At 40.5% G+C, this 16,239-nt stretch overlaps 4 protein-coding genes across 4 annotated transcripts; 3 read left to right on the top strand and 1 right to left on the bottom strand.

The window, feature by feature from the left end:
• Nucleotides 1-204: 204 nt before the first annotated feature.
• On the top strand, nucleotides 205-1,233 carry LOC100124218 (histone H1-like). The gene has a single exon (XM_001608075.4). It carries the CDS (start codon nucleotides 278-280, stop codon nucleotides 884-886), a length of 609 nt encoding a protein of 202 aa, XP_001608125.1. The 5' UTR covers nucleotides 205-277; the 3' UTR covers nucleotides 887-1,233.
• Nucleotides 1,234-2,156: 923 nt separating this feature from the next.
• Nucleotides 2,157-4,076, top strand: LOC100115833. The gene is made up of 5 exons (XM_008217701.4): nucleotides 2,157-2,384; nucleotides 2,659-2,747; nucleotides 3,220-3,346; nucleotides 3,424-3,479; nucleotides 3,853-4,076. Exons 2-5 carry the CDS (start codon nucleotides 2,673-2,675, stop codon nucleotides 3,982-3,984), a joined length of 390 nt encoding a protein of 129 aa, XP_008215923.1. The 5' UTR covers nucleotides 2,157-2,384; nucleotides 2,659-2,672; the 3' UTR covers nucleotides 3,985-4,076.
• Nucleotides 4,077-4,281: 205 nt separating this feature from the next.
• On the bottom strand, nucleotides 4,282-9,025 carry LOC100124217 (ceramide synthase 6). Its single transcript, XM_001608074.6, has 6 exons — nucleotides 7,797-9,025; nucleotides 6,251-6,368; nucleotides 5,692-6,135; nucleotides 5,328-5,446; nucleotides 5,105-5,249; nucleotides 4,282-5,022 (listed from the first exon to the last, which is right to left on the bottom strand). Exons 1-6 carry the CDS (start codon nucleotides 7,973-7,975, stop codon nucleotides 4,906-4,908), a joined length of 1,122 nt encoding a protein of 373 aa, XP_001608124.2. The 5' UTR covers nucleotides 7,976-9,025; the 3' UTR covers nucleotides 4,282-4,905.
• Nucleotides 9,026-9,427: 402 nt separating this feature from the next.
• On the top strand, nucleotides 9,428-16,189 carry LOC100679299. Its single transcript, XM_003424546.5, has 5 exons — nucleotides 9,428-13,343; nucleotides 13,425-14,190; nucleotides 14,327-14,908; nucleotides 15,007-15,121; nucleotides 15,185-16,189. The coding sequence occupies exons 1-5, from the start codon at nucleotides 11,611-11,613 to the stop codon at nucleotides 15,364-15,366; spliced, it is 3,378 nt and encodes a 1,125-aa protein (XP_003424594.1). The 5' UTR covers nucleotides 9,428-11,610; the 3' UTR covers nucleotides 15,367-16,189.
• The last annotated feature ends 50 nt before the right edge of the window (nucleotides 16,190-16,239 follow it).

Below are 16,239 nucleotides of genomic sequence, written 5' to 3'. Positions count from 1 at the left end.
ATGAAAATCTTCGCACGACTATTTAAGCTTTAACATTTCATTAATCGAAAGCCGCTGTAATAACCGTAAAAGTGTAACCATTTTCCCTGCAAATACACGGAAAACTAACAAAATAGAAACGTAAACAGTTGAAATTTCATCCATGCGCTGGTCAGAGACAGGCCGGTCTCTCTCTAAGGTCCGCGCTAAGGGAATAAAACGGGGACTCTACTCGCGCTCAGCATCATTCTGAGTAGTAGCTTCATAGCAGCAACGCAGAGTACCTACCGCATCCAACATGACTGGAACAGCAGTTGAAACCGCAGCGGCTTCGCCGAAAAAAGCAGTAGTCTCGAAGAAGACGGCGAGTAAGAAGCCAGCTACCAAGGCAGCCCATCCATCAACAGCTGTCATGGTCAACGCAGCTCTTGCTGCTTTGAAGGACAAGAAGGGCTCGGCACTGGTGGCTATCAAGAAGTACATCGCTTCTAACTACATCGTCGACGTCACCAAGCAGGCGCACTTTATCAGAAAGTATCTGAAGAACGCAGTTGAGAAGAAAACCATCATTCAGACCAAGGGCACTGGAGCTCTTGGCAGGTTCAAGCTTGCTGTCGAGGCCGTAAAGAAGCCTATAAAAAAACCCGCAGCAGCCAAAAAGCCGAAAGCGACTGACGAGAAGAAAGCCGCAGCGAAGAAGCCCGCAGCTGCGAAGAAACCTGCAGCAAAGAAATCTGAAGCCGCGAAGAAGACCACGGCCACCAAGAAGGCTGCCCCTGCCAAAGCCAAGGCTCCCAAATCACCATCGAAGGCGAAGAAAGCTGGAAAATCTCCCGTTGCTGCTAAGCCTAAGACACCCAAGCCTAAGAAGACTGTCGCTGCTAAGACAAAGCCAGCTAAACAATAAATAAATGCCTTGTAAACAGTCCTTTTGAGGACTAACAATCAAACAATCGGCCCTTTTCAGGGCCACTATAAATTTAAACGTTGGACATTATATTAGCTAAATTTCCTAACCTTCAACGGTTTTCCATCTAACCTTTTCCCGCCATGTACTTCGCGCGCTTTTCCCAAGCGTCTATTCATATATGATCTTTAACGTTATAGAACTCGAGAATAAAATCAATACTTACATTTGCGGTGATGCGGTCTCGACTGAACCTAATACTACTTGCTATACGTAATTGCTTTCATTTTTATTAATTGTTAAAAAATTTATAGTACACCCACATAAATAAAACTTGTGACACTTAACAAGTTTAGAACAAGTTTACTGCCATCCAGATTTTCGAGACCTACATTTTGTTTCGGCATTTTGAAATTCACAGTTCAAAGAAATACAAATCTTAAAAGTTATTTGAAACTTTAATCTATTCAACCAAAAAATTCTTGAAACCTTATTTATCCTACTGTATAACATGATAATAATATAATATAAAATATAATCTCTTCGAGCGAAGCCTTCGTATAATTATGATTGAACTTCACTTACAGGTAAGTTCGTTTAATCTATAATTATTTTTCACCACAATTTATATAGGTTTAGATTATCCAAAGGTTTTCATGATATATATACCTTATAAAATTGTAAGATCTGAGGGATGTCTTATAAAAGTATTGTAACGTGTAATCAATCAACATTATATTAAAATATTACATTCATTCATAAATTACCGTCCGGAAGGACTAATAAGTCTGTATTCCTACCAACTATCTGTAACCGTATGTACAGGAACTTCACATAATTTTAAGGAAAATCCAAATATAATAATAATTCATAAACTTAAAAAATTATTAGTTTTTGTGTTCAAATACATAAATGAAATTTCTAATTATAGTAGCTACTTTTTAACAAAAAAAGAAAAATTTATAAATGTACGTTCTTAGACGCCATTCTTCTCTTCGACGACCGGTTTCATGTAGCTATACATGTTCTTGTTCACCTGATACTATGGTTTATAGTACATCTTTTTTCCTTTTTCCAATATCTACAGTTCGCTCTTAAACTAAATACTGGATTATCATTTCATTGATGAGTTGCATAAAATATTATTACTGTATCGAAAACGCAACAGAATATCTCGCATTTGCTAGAAAAAAATGAGTCAAATGCACTAGTCGTCCATTTAAAAAATGGCGCCACCAGGATTCGATGTCCGCCATTACGAGTACAGCACTCTCCAAACTCGCTAATCAAACGAACACTATACTTATAATTATTTAAAAAATTGTGCTCACTCTACGGAGCAATCATTTTTTCAAAATATTATTAAAAACCAAAAATTTACAAGTTGAACGGAAATACATCTACGCACGTCACAGCTAGAAGGACACTTCTCCCGCGACTCTAGCAGTGCCTCCAACTTCCGCTATCGGTCTTTTACCTCGTGAGCCACGAAGCAGAGGTGAGCATTTATCCAGAATTTCTATTTCTATTTATTCTTTCCGCCTTGCAGGCAAATAATCAACAATTGCAATTTAGTCTCCGTGATAAACAATGTTTCTTGTGCTTTCGATCGATTACCAGCAATAATTAGTAGATTAATTACAATTGCTTCACGAACTGAAAGTGCATCGTTTCACACGTGACTGTTGCCGAGCATTAACTGGATTTCGATAAATGCTAATTTAGTTTTGCAGTGCTGAAATAAGTCTAAAATTTTATTGTTGTTTTTACAGGCAGAACGATAAACATGCAGCTTCACATCCGCGGGCAGGAGACCCATGTCATCGAGTGCCAGGATGACGAGACGGTGGCACAGATTAAGGTTAGGTTTGCTTCCTACATCTGCACAGCGCGATTCATGATATACCTATGTTTTTTAATTGTTCATGATTGTTCATAAAACTTCGCCTTTTCTTATTCTTATCTCAAAATCTGTTGCACAGTAAAAATAATATCCACTTGAAGTAACTTTGTAAATGTTTGCGATACAACAGAAGTAGAATTTTTCTAATTTTCTCTACATTCTTGTAAGTGATAATACTTTGATTTCTATTGAAAGAATACAGTTTATAACTTAACTACAATAATTTATGGAAGCATTACATGATAACCTGACAATTGTATTTACCAGCAGTGTCAGAACGAGCAATAATGCAAAAGTAAAAGAGAGTCTCAGGGAGATGAAAAGGTTTATAGTTTTCGTCTTTTCATAGATTCTCAACAGCATCATTAGTTTTAATACTATATGTTTTAAAAGTCAAGTGCATATTAAAATTATAATTTTATATCTTTAGGCAAGGCTTGCAGCATTCCAGGATGTTGAATTCCATCTGTACTGCTCTGGTACTCCATTGAGCGACGATGTTCTTGTTAGCGAACTGACAAGCAACACCCTCGACCTGACTGTCCCACTTCTCGGAGGTAAATTTCTTTGTTCCTAACAAAGTCTTTATCTTTTATTGATGAAAATTTCTAATAATTTTTATTACATTTTATAGGTAAGGTCCACGGTTCTCTTGCGCGTGCCGGTAAAGTCAAGGGACAGACCCCAAAGGTAAATTTCATTATTCACTTGTTTAATTAATTGATTTTTTTAATATTTATGTATCATGGCAATGTCAGTGAATATTTAGTTATGACAAATAATGACCCGCAAGGTGTTAACGTAACATTTATAACCTTTTCAAATGCAACGACTTTACCTTATTAAAACTTTGTTATTAATTTTGCACTGATTGATCTAAACTGCAACTTAAAATAATTGAATTGCGGTAAAATAGCAGTGCTAGAGAAAAATTACAGATTAAAGTGAAGTAGAGTTGAGATTGTAGACTCTACTTTTCATTCGTCTGTTACAAATATTTGTCATATAAAATACAACATTATATAAAGATTGTTTGATATCTAACCAAATGTATTACTTGCAGGTTGAAAAGCAAGAGAAGAGCAAGAAGAAGACTGGCCGTGCCAAGAGGCGAATCCAGTACAACCGAAGATTCGTTAATGTTGTTCAGACATACGGTCGCCGACGTGGACCAAATGCTAACCCCAACCCTTAAGCATTTCTTCTTTTAATTTTATAAAGCGTCACGTATTTGTAATACCATGTATTTAATAAATTCCTGATAATACAAATTACGTCCGCAATAAATGTCTTCAGTTATTTAATACAAATAAACAATGCTCATTATAAGAATTAATTTAAAATTAATATATTATCGTAAGGGAAAAAAATAAACAACAATTTTGAACAAAATTATTTATTCGTCATTTCTAAAAATTAGCGAATGATCATTTGGGTGTTCTTTGGGAATGACATCTTATTCAAAAGGTATAGATACATTACGCATGTGTAATTACTTTTCATTAGATACAGTTTAATAGGGCCACTTTCATAATGCATAGAAAACTTTATTCCACATATTTAGACATGTCATAAAGCGTCGGAATGAACGGAATAAGTTAAACTTCAGCAACGTATAAAAATTTATTATAATGTAGGTTTACAAAACACAATGCTGCGGAATAAGGTTTTTCTTCACAAACTGGTAGGTGCATGGTAAAGAAAAAAAGTACATACATAAATCTTGATGAATAAAGATGTGTTCATAAAACATCATAATGATACAGTGAAAACGACATATACATTTCGCAACAATTGAACATTTCACTACTCAGTAATGACAATCTTATAAACAGGCGACCACTGCACGATACCCTTTCGGCTACTTTTGTATAAAAGCGCTCATCGACTATAGAAAATAAGATTAGAATCGATAGAATTCGTGCCACATCCAACCTCAAACCAGAAGGTTCACAATTCATTCGAGCTAAATAATTTCTAATTACTTTAATTACAAAACTTTAATCTTTAGATTTTCGTCCTTATCATTCGTCATCACCCTAAGTTAAAGGCAACAACATCCACTCTTAATCGATGTAATACTTTTTGCGTTCGCTAAAGCGACGAACTACTTACGCTAGTTTTGTTTTTGCCTTGTATTTGGCCTACTAGTGTGGTTAACATTGTTCGCAGTTGTTCCATTAATCTCCTCGGAGATTTCTTCGCTACTATCGCTACGAATATCACCTTCCATCTGTAAAAAAGAGGAAACGTTATCAAAGTTTTACTAAAAAAATGTGCTTATAATAAAATTAATAAGTTTACGATAAAATTACCTGGCCAGCATAAAATGCATTATAAGCTATCTTCAAAATGAGCCATGTCCAGAAGGTATGCAGGACCAGCAATAAACTCAGCAAAGAGTTAAAAATATAATATGCTGGAAACATCGGCACAATCTTTGGTGCTTCAATAGAGGTGCTAAAAGTCATTGGAATGTGTTATTATTCATTTCTCAAATAGTACAGTTGATGAGTTATTTCGTTATTTAAAGATTACCTATAAATAATCCAGAATGGATAAACACCCATACGCGTTACAATCCATAACACAGTAAAGAATGCAAAAATAAAGTCGCAAAGTCTTTGATAGTTTGCATATTTAGCCATTTTTGCTGCCTGAAATAATTAAAATTTTAAGTTGGCAACATACAATATTTGCAAAAAAGAAACTCCACAAACGAAAGTATCAATTTAAGTTCATCATATTGCCACTCTTAACAAAGACTAGCACAGTTTTCAGATCTTAAAATGAAAATCAAATGAGAATAACTTTGTTAGGAGCAATAATATGTAGCAAATAATGAAGTTTAGAGAGACATTCCTGTGAAAATAATTCAATAATTTTGAAAAATGAAATTCACCTCTAGAAAAATATCGGCACAGTCGTGAACTAGAAGTACAAGAGAGCCGATCCTTGTAAGATTACCGACCCAGGAAAAGGACATGAGAACAATAGTTGCTATATGATGTACAAACATTTGCCAAAAATCTTTTCTTTTAACATCAAAGTACTGAGAAAAGCTCAGTGACCAATAGAATGCCATTGACACCATGTAATACCACCATACATCATTTGATAAAGGATGATAAGGATAATTGTAATAACAATGGTTAATATTCCACAGCCATGGTTTGTCCCACAGAATAAATAGGCCAAAGAAGAAGGAATAAGTATAATACAGACATCGCCAGCTGTTTTCACAAAACTTTGTCAATGTTGAAGGCTTATCTTGAGCTCGTCTCAGTCTAAGCCATCGCTCTACTTGTCTCTCACTCCAGTCCAATTGTTTACCAAGGGCAGTTATCTGTAATTCACATATTTCATAAGTTTCAAGCATATTATGATTTTCCTAAAAAATGTATTTAAAGTTTATTAACTCAAGTCATGATTCATTGCATAGTAACAAATTGATCAAGTACCTGCTTCTGTTTAATCTTCTTGCCATTGTAGGCTTTGTCCAAAATAGGATTAGGAGCTGCCTTTTTTGATCTTGATGTCTTAATACCTAAACTTCTACCAAACGGTGCAAAGCAGAACCTGAATAAAACAAAAGAAATATAATGAATCGCTTATAATAAAAAGTCGTGAATGATGATTTGTTTTGTTTTACTTTGCATATTCATTAATAATTTACTTGTCATTTATCACAATTGATTGAGCGAAAATATTTAAAAAACTGAAACTATATAACCCGAGCCTCAATACATATTTTATGATAAAAATCCATTAATTTAAAAAGAGACTATTTTTCAATAGTTTCTACCATTCTTTATGTATGTATGAATTTAAGCAGGTATTTATTGATTAATATTAGATGCTGATAATGCTCAAGGTAAACTGAAACATTTTTAAAAGACCATGTAGAGAGTAATCAAATTGTTTTCATAATTAATTTCCTAAACTTTCATTTTCAATGCTTTATAATGTAAATGAATAAGCAACAATTAATGCATACACAGCAGTTAATATGCTAAAATTTTATTCAAGCCATCCTTCGCTCTCAGTTTGCCTTATTCAGAAGATAAGTGTTAATCATCATCTGAAAGGTCAAAAGGTTCATCATATCAAGACAATCATCGAAAAAGTAAACTACCAGAGCAAATACACCTCCCCTTTTGGATAAAATAAAAGTAGAGCCATATATAAACAAAACACAACGATGCTATTTGCTTTAATTACCTTACAAAGGGGCATTTAATATACACGAACGGCTAATTGGAGAACAAGAGAGAAAACCGTCTGAGACAGCTGAAAGATAAAGCATTCGCGAGATAAGTATCGAAGTCTGGTGGAGTAAGCGAGACATCATCAGACGCCGGAAAAAACTCCAAAACATCGATCCAATTGCAGAAACGGTAAAGACCGAATTCAGCGAACCGCGTATACTTTTTTCGATGCACGGCTCGATAAAGCGACGCCAGGCATGAGTCACCCGGAGCCCCGTTTTCGCTTCTAGCAGGAAAATAAAATTCATTGCGCGCGACGCCGACGTGGAAAAGCCGCACTGCGGGACACGGTAAAAAAAGCACATCCAAGCTCTGGGAAAGTCTCTCACGGTCGCGCCGTGAATATAAGCATCAGACACCCGCATCTACGGACTCTGTTCCGAAATGAAAAATCTGAGAGGGGGAAGAGAGCGAGCGTAAATCAGAGGCGGGTCGTATTAAATATGAGCTGCATAGCGCGGCTCCTTTTAAGGACCCTTTCGCGCGTGTTTTTTTTCGCAAGCCGCAACCTAACCTCCAAAGACCGTACTCTCCCACGACTCTGGCTTATCAGTGTAGAGTCGCGTCTTGTCTCTATGCGTGAATTTTCGAAAGCCGCAGAGACTAAGGAAGAAGTAAACGTTCCGAAAAATATGAGCGAGCGAGTGCAGAGAGGAAAGAACGAGTGAGAGAGAGAGAGAGAGAGAAAGAGAGAGAGAGAGAGAGGGAGAGAGATGACGATAAGCCGACGACGACATACCTCTCGAGGGCGTATCGCATGACGAGGAGCACCAAGGCCATCGGCAGCGGGTACAACAAGTGCCGGTAGTCGGCGAACTTGTTCTCGGGGGTGGGCTCGATGTCGGCCCAGCTGATGTTGGGCGGCAGCCAGATTTGCGGCGACCAAAAGGCCCTCGAGATGTTCCTTGCGATCTCCATCGTTCACCGTTTCGCAGCGGCGTCGACGAGTAGAGAGAGAAAGACAAACACGCGCGCACTGCCTACAGCGACTCGATGATGTAGCGGTGCCTCCTGGAGGAGATAACTGACAACGGTTGCGTGGCTCCGCACATGTACGCGCTCGGCTTGATTCACACTCGCTAACTACTCGCGGTGATCTTCTTCGCGATGTGATGCAGGATACCTCTCGCACACACTCGCACGCACACCCACACGACGCACAACTGTCGCCGCCGCCGCCGCCGCCGCCGCCGCGTAAGTATAGGCTAGGTATGTGCTGCTGCGGCGGTTAGGGGCGTAAGTTCGCCTTTTTTCCTCTCTTCGTATATATACACATCACTATACAGTTTCCGTTATAAATATTAGGCACTTTTTCGATTTTATTTTTTCGGAGCCTCAGTTGTTTAGGTACGTCTGGACACTGTCTCCCTCGACGTCAACCCACTACTCTGCGAGGGAAGCTATATATAGTTATACGAGTACAGATAGAGAACCAAACGAGAGATAGATAGGCTAAGTATAACGTTATTACAGCGGAGAACAGGCGCGTGCGTGCAAGTCGCGTGCCGTGTATACTGCTGCAGCATCGCGCGCTGAACGACTGTTGCGGTGCAAAGGGGCCGGTTCGCCGCTTCTGCGGCTTCTCCATTGCGGTTTTTTTTTTTACTCGAGTAAGTAAGTAGTTTTTCGGAGTTACAGACAGGCTCGGTTCGTAACTGTATAATTGTCCGTGCCGTAGCTCCTTTTTTACGACTTCCTGCTGTGCGATGAATGGTAAACGAAAGCGTATTGTTAGGGGAATTGTCGTATGAATTAAAATTCGATGAAACTATAATAGGGGCAGTACTGCGCACCTCCCAGGGTCTTATCGAAATCCGCGATCCGGATGTTTTGCTTCCGATATAATATATTGAGTGTATGGCGCGTTATCGGAGTAGATTAGCATTTTGTTTTGGTTTGATAATAACTGCGTCGAGACGTCGCGCGCGAGTTATAAATAACAAGTGCATAAACATCAATTAAAGTATAAAAAATTCACGTATGAGAATAAAAAAAAACTGCTTTATCAAGTAAACTAAAATAGCTAAATGTATAATGCAAAAAATCTTCAGTTAAAATCAATTGCAGTACAAAAGTCGGCGAAAAAAATAATCTAAAAATATGTCAGTCAGCCTTCGTGGCTCGTGTACGCGCGATTTTTCTCTCCTTCCATTGCCCGTCGCACATGTCACATAATATCCACCGACGGCGTAATGTCTATATACGAGTACAGCCATCATTAATCATACACTCGTACCTCTGAATTAAAAATAATGCAGCTGCAGCGCTTGACGAAAATCTTCAACGGCTGCACGTGACCTTATACGTACACTTGCCTAATAACTCACTGATCTATAATGAAACGGTAGCGCGCATAGCGATGTGCCTTTTTTTTTCTTTATTTGCAATGCGAGACTGATCCCAAGTAGAAGCTAGATAAATTACTGTAACGAGCAGAGAGACCTTGCGCCGACGTTTGCGTAATAAATAATGTACCTCGCGGTTGAACGGCCTGATTCGCATGAAAAGGAGCAATAGTGAGAGAAAATTGAAGGCTTGTAAAAAGGACTTTTAGACGACGTGTGTACTATATATCGATCGCCGATTAATCACAATTAAATGGAGGGAATGCGCATTGGACAGCCGGTCAGAGTAGGTGTCCATCGTTGGAAATAAGGAGCGGCTTGCGACACGCACACATGCGTCACTATCTTCCACTGCATCGCAATACCCGTTTGTTTCCTCCGAAATTGACGTTTGACCCCCTTTTTCCGGGAAGGAAATAATATTTATTGTCGAGATCCGGATTGATTCCGTTCGATTATTCGAGTATAAGCGCCGCTCGTTCGTACGGTATATTGTCGCGTCTCGACGCATTGGAATAAGTACAGTTATTATTGCGGCTCGAGCACGTACACGTTATTATACTACAACTAAGCGCCTTAATTTAATCCTCGCATCATACTTTGTACACTATATAGAGCAGGTGTGTTTGCGCCGTCTATCGATCGCCGCACTTTATTAAATTACGATCTCGGAACATCAAATTTTTGTGTGTCTATACAACGAAGCAGCTTTTACGGCTTTTCTTGGCTCGATCGCGCGTAACACTTTTTTTCTCTCTCTCTCTCGCTCTTCCCATAAGTGATCAAGTCTCTCGCGATCGCGCGTAGAAGTGAAAGGTAAATAAAGGCTCGCCGGTTTCTCGAATTTCAACATTCCCTACTGCACCGCGAGTTTTCCTCCTTTCGAGTCTATATACACATACACAATTGAACAGCCGATTGAATGTCAAATCGGAGAGAGGCGATAATTGAACAGGCGACACATTAATATAAATGTTGTCACGGCTATAAAAAACCTGACGCGTGACTGCAGTCGCGCGATTTTCCTCATTGTCATCCGGGATAGATAGCTCATTATTATTGACAATAACATGAACTACAGTTATTGCGATTTTTTTCCTCCTCTTTTCATTTTTCAAGTGTGATATATAATCATAGCTATAGCTATACAACGCGCCGTTATTGCGAATCGAGCGATAACAACGAGATCGTTAAAAATAATCGATCCAGAGTCGTTCTTGAAACGACAAGTGCACGCAACATCAAGCCTGCGCCCTGCGTACTTTGGATCGTGAGCGTTTTTGAAATTCTCCGGCGCGCGATTGCAGCTCTTAATATAACCAGCGCGTGCGATCGATTGGTAAAAAAATCGATTGCGTGCATAATATGTGCGCAGGATTTAAATGCTCGCGCTTAGCGTTGGCAATCGATGCGATGGAAAATCCTATTTTTTATACGCGACAATGGCAAAGAGCCGATTTTTTGCAACATAACGGAAACGACGCGCGAAAGCCTACAACCGCCGAGGCGACTTGAGAGTATACGGTAACCCGAGTCCTTGTTTTGCATCTCTTCGCACGCACGTACATAATACCTACATACGCGCATCGATCGGCCGCCAGCCTCGCGACTATACTTACTTGCATTATTATATACATGTACTTTATTCGTGCGCTACAGTCACCGCGCCGCGATATCTCCCGTTACCATCTCTCTCTTCTGCATACATTTTAAAAGTAATATATATATATATACTCATAACGTTCGCCCCCCGACGATAAGCGCATGCGTCCACCTCTATTGTTAGCTATTTATTTATTCTACGACGGCAGAGAGCGCAAAAAAGTTGCCTGTGCTTCCGGCATAGGTGTCTACATATATATCAGATCAGAGCGCCGCCCTCTGAGAAGGTTAGGCCACTTAGCAGACGAATCGGCCAGTGCGCTGTAAGCTGCAAGTGTCAAAAACACACGGAGACGCCAGTGCGCGCGAAGAAAACAGAGCTTAGCGCGAGCAGCTTCGCTGACAAGTGCAGCTGATCAACTGAATAAGTGCGTACGTCCGGTTACAGTTGCAGAGGAGAAAAGTGTACTCGCTGAAGAGGCGGTGGCTATGGTCTGGCTAATCGAGTCGTCTCCGCGGCTCGCGGAGGACAACGTCGTCGCGACTTAACCTCGTCGGAAAGAGAATTAGTTCATTATATACAGAGCAGTATCCGTCGCTGAGACAATGGTGCGGGTGATCCCGGTGCACAACTTCCTCGAGCAGAATGTCTCGCAGACCGAGGAGCCGACCGCGAGCTGCATCGCGAGCTGCCCCGACGGCAGCGAGCACCTTCTGCTGGCCCTGCCCAGCCACTGCGTGGAAGTGCGCGAGCTCTCCTCCCCGGAGTTGGCCCTAGTCACCGGCTTCCCGAGCGTCGACCTCGTCTCGCAGATCGTGCACTGCGCCAAGGGCAACTACGTGGCCACCCTCGAGACCAAGCTGTCGCGCGACTCCAGTTTCGTGCGCGTCTACGTGAACTGGGCCAGCCAGGAACGCCAGCCCATGCGCGCCAGGATAGCCGGCCGCGTCACGCCCAGCCTTAATCGACCTCAGAACAGCCTCGAGATGATAGAGCTGCCCCTCAACTCCAAACCCACTGCTATAGCCTGCTGTCAGACTACGGGCAATCTGCTGGTTGCTGCAGGCAACACACTGATCTTGCACGAGTTCAAAATCGAGACGCAGAACCCCTCCAAGCTCAAGTTCATTGATTTCGAAGCCAGGCCCTGGTCTCTGGGACTGCACTTCTCTCCCACGAGGCTGGACATTGTGGAGGACTTTGTGTCTGTGATGGACTCTTCTAGATTTGTGGTATTTCGTCTGACCAACCCTTTGTATGATGACATTGATCACCTAAGCTCTCTAACTTCCACGACATCATCCTCTAATGATAAGACCACTATATCTACTGACTTTTGTAGTTTGGATACCATTGATAACTCCATTAGCACTCAGGCAAGCAACGAGCTGAACCTCACTAAGCAGAAGAATAATTCCAACAAGAAAAGCAATGTGGACAAGAACTCCAATCCTCGCAGTTTTCTCAATCTGTCATTCAAGAAGATCAAAAAGAGTGCTTGCATAGACTGGGATCGCTTGGGCAATGATGAGAAACTAGGATTAGAATCTCTGGCTAATGAGGATATCATCGATCACAATTGCCAGCCCTTTTCTATCAATCTACCTTCCATTTGTTTGGAGAGGGCTGGACCAGGTCATACACTCAATCCCTTTGTACTGAACTCCGTGGATACAGAAGTGTACATCAAGACATCTTCACCAGACAGCGGCTGGTCTGAGAACTACGTGGTAAAGAATATTCTGCGACTGAAAATTGCCAGAGCCAATGACTTTCCGCAAGCAGATGGAAGTAACGAATTATTTACGAGTTTTGTACTGAAACCACTGTACCTAAAGACCAGCCACAACAACAATGGATTGAAGAAATCAATACTCAGGTCTGAGAGATACAAACATCTTAACGGAGTAACCTGCTTGATTTGCACTACTCAGGAGGGTTACATCTATCACTTTGGTGTAGAGAGCAACGACAACAACAACCCCACGTGTCTCACCACTTATCCATTCACTGCTCCAGTTATTCATGTTGCATTGGAGTACACTGTGTTGCATGCCTTGACCGAGGCTGGGTTGGAGTCTTACACTTTGCGTTTGCCTCACTACGTTGCAAAAACCACTTCCCAGCTGCAAAACCTGAAAGCCGTCTGCCCTGATGTTTCTGAACCTGTTTGTCTAATAGGTCTCAGGCCGTTTTTGGGTGTACAGAAATTGCTCAATTCGGACAACAACATTGTACTTTTGTCAAGGGCTGAAAACACCTGGACACTCTACTCGCTGAGACTACCTCGGCCAGAGAATGTCTACTACGATATCGTGAATGCTGCAAAGAACCATAGGTAAGTTTGCTCCACTTATAAAAAGTAACAGGCACTCTTTACCTCAATCTTGTTGGTTAACATTTTTCTACGCCATCGCAGAACCACGAGTCCATCGACCTACCGGCACCTGCTGGAAGAAGCGCACACGATGCTGCGCCTGGCGAAGGACATAGCTGACCTGCACGGCAACGACAACGAAGTGCAGACAGGCGACCAGAAGCTCGAAAGTCTCTACGATCAGTCCTGTGCCCTGCTCGCCGACTACTTCATCAGATCCGACAGCGAGTTGGAGCGTCGGCTTTGCATACCCTACTACAAAATGTCCGGACTCAAGCCCAGCGAGGTCCTTGCACGCAAGTCGACCCGCAATGCACCAGGCTTGGTGAGCTACGTTACGGACGTGCTGCTGAACGTGAGAAGCGGTCCCGAGGCGGATGCTCTATTTCAGGGCCAGGACATCGTCGAGATCATCAGCTGCGAAAGTCGCGAGGAACTACTTAAACTTGTTCTTAGTAGCGTCGTACTGCGCGAGTACGCCACCGAGAAGCTTATCAAGCTCTTGGTGAACCAGCAGGCCGAAGATGATTGCGCCCAGCTTGCTCTCACCTTGCTGTATATTCAGGCGGAAAGACAGCTCCAGGCGGAGACTGCTCTGGAGCCTGTGTCGGATAGGTTCTTGCTGAGGACCGTAGTGGAGTATCCCCATCTGCTGTTCGACGAGGAGGATTTCGACTCGAGGAACAGGGCGATTCTTTCTTTTTCGGATTTCGCGGCCACGCTCATCTGTCGAAAGAGCGCGGTCTTTGCAAGGATTTTGACAGAGCTCGTCGATGAAGAGGTGCTCACCCTGCATCAAGTTATGCAGGCAAGTTTTTTTTTATTTATTCGTACAAGAAAGTGTCGCAGTTTATTAAACCTTTTCAAGTACGAGTATAAAGTAGATTAATACGTATAGTCGATTGCATGCAACATTATATTTTTACCGTATATCTGTGATACAGGTTTTCTTGGAGTATCTACCTTCGAGGGTCGGTCGAGACGGCCACGACGCAGCAGCGGCTCTGCAACAGTTTCTCGAAACCTATTTGCACAGCTATTTCTCCAAGCATCAGGAGATGAGCTACGATTTCGCCCTGGTCGAAGCTTTCAAAATCCTCGTGCGATCATACCTGGGCAAACTCATGCAGTCCAAGATCTACAAACGAGATGAAAGTTTGACAAGCGGTGAATGGCACGACGAGGATGCTTATCTATTTGAGAGCCAGAGACCCAAGTATCTGGATAAAATGCCGCCCTGCTCCAAGGACTTCCACAGAATCATGAACGCCGTGGACTTGGATGAGTTTTCGCGACTAAACAATGCGGAGAACGACAAGGCCGTACGCATTGAGGTTCTCAAATTGCAGTCACTCATGGCAAGTGATTTCCTTCCAGCTGAATGCCTCCAAGAGGTTGAGCAGTTTTTAGACGCGGAAGAGGTGGATGGTAGCTTGGCTTTTCGAACACTGTGCAATCGCAATACCGAGACCGTTACGCACATGCTCATGGACCAGTGTCCGCAGGCAGTTTTGCAATATGCTAAGGTACTAAGAAAGATTATTTATTAAACTGATGAATTCTAGAATAGTCTTTTATGTTTCGATTGTTATCATGTTTGATTGGCTACCATAATCTGTTGCAGGACATGTATACCAAAGAAACCGAGTGGAAATTGTTAGTTGATTTATTGCAACAGAAAATTTCAAAAAATAATTCTAGTCAAGAATCGCGGCTCTTTTTTGAACAAACCATGATAGGTGAGTACAATACAAAAAGTGATACAAAAAGTGATTATTTAAACATACTGTTTTCATTTTTAGAAACGTTGAAATACGCGGCTGAAGTTTTGCCTTTGAAATCTTTACACTACATTCTACCGAAAGACGACGAACAAGCATTTCAGCACTACACGGAAATTTGTAGTCAGATCGTTCATGCTGCACACGTCAAGTCTTTATTGATGGAAACAGGCCGTCAGCTATTATCAACATTGAATTTATAATACTTCTATGATAGAAGAATTCTACGAATTTAGATAAAACTTTACTAGAAATCTATTGAGAGTAATGTCACATCACTACTAAAGCACAATTTTTTTTGGAGGACACTGATTTTTTTTATGCATAAACTTTACAACGATTTCTACTAACTGTATTTGCTTCGACTTTATACTTGCATATGTCTTATGTGTAAATGGCAAAAATCGCCCTCGATTTCCAACATATCTTCTAAGTATTATGCTTCCAGTACAATTTTGCTAATTTTTAACTGCAATGCTTCCAAAAGCACAAATTTTGTAATAACTATTATAAGGATCGTTATTTTTGTATTAACTTTAATCATAAACTTCTATTGCTGTAATTATTCTTTCATCTTAACTTCTGTTAACATATCTTCAATTATGTCCTTCAATCGGTCATTGTTACTATAAAGTAATCACTTCAGAAGACAAATAATAAATAATATAGACTATAAAGTTACACCTCAGAAAGTGTCATTATCGAACATCAAAGTAGAGAGTATGGTAATTTTATTTGAAATTCTATGAGATCAAATTAGAAACCAATGAGACTGTTAAAAGTGTTTGATATACTTTATAAAATTTTCTTATAAAGTTGGTTGGAGAAAAAATATTATGAAATTTCAATATAAAATCCATATCGTTTTATTTATTACCGTGATACTTGTGTCTTGACAGATAGTCAACAATAAGAAATGTACATTTTATGATTATTAATGCAGATTATATAAAATATCATATATACATATATATAGGTATTGTTGTTACTTTAGTCAATTTTATTAAAAATAAAAATAATATTATATATTTCTGTTTTTAATTAAAAAATTCTAATAAATGGCAATCAAGAACATC

Source organism: Nasonia vitripennis, chromosome 5 (assembly GCF_009193385.2).
Source record: "Nasonia vitripennis strain AsymCx chromosome 5, Nvit_psr_1.1, whole genome shotgun sequence".
Taxonomy (NCBI): Eukaryota; Metazoa; Arthropoda; class Insecta; order Hymenoptera; family Pteromalidae; genus Nasonia; species Nasonia vitripennis.
This window is presented reverse-complemented; position numbering and strand designations above follow the sequence as displayed.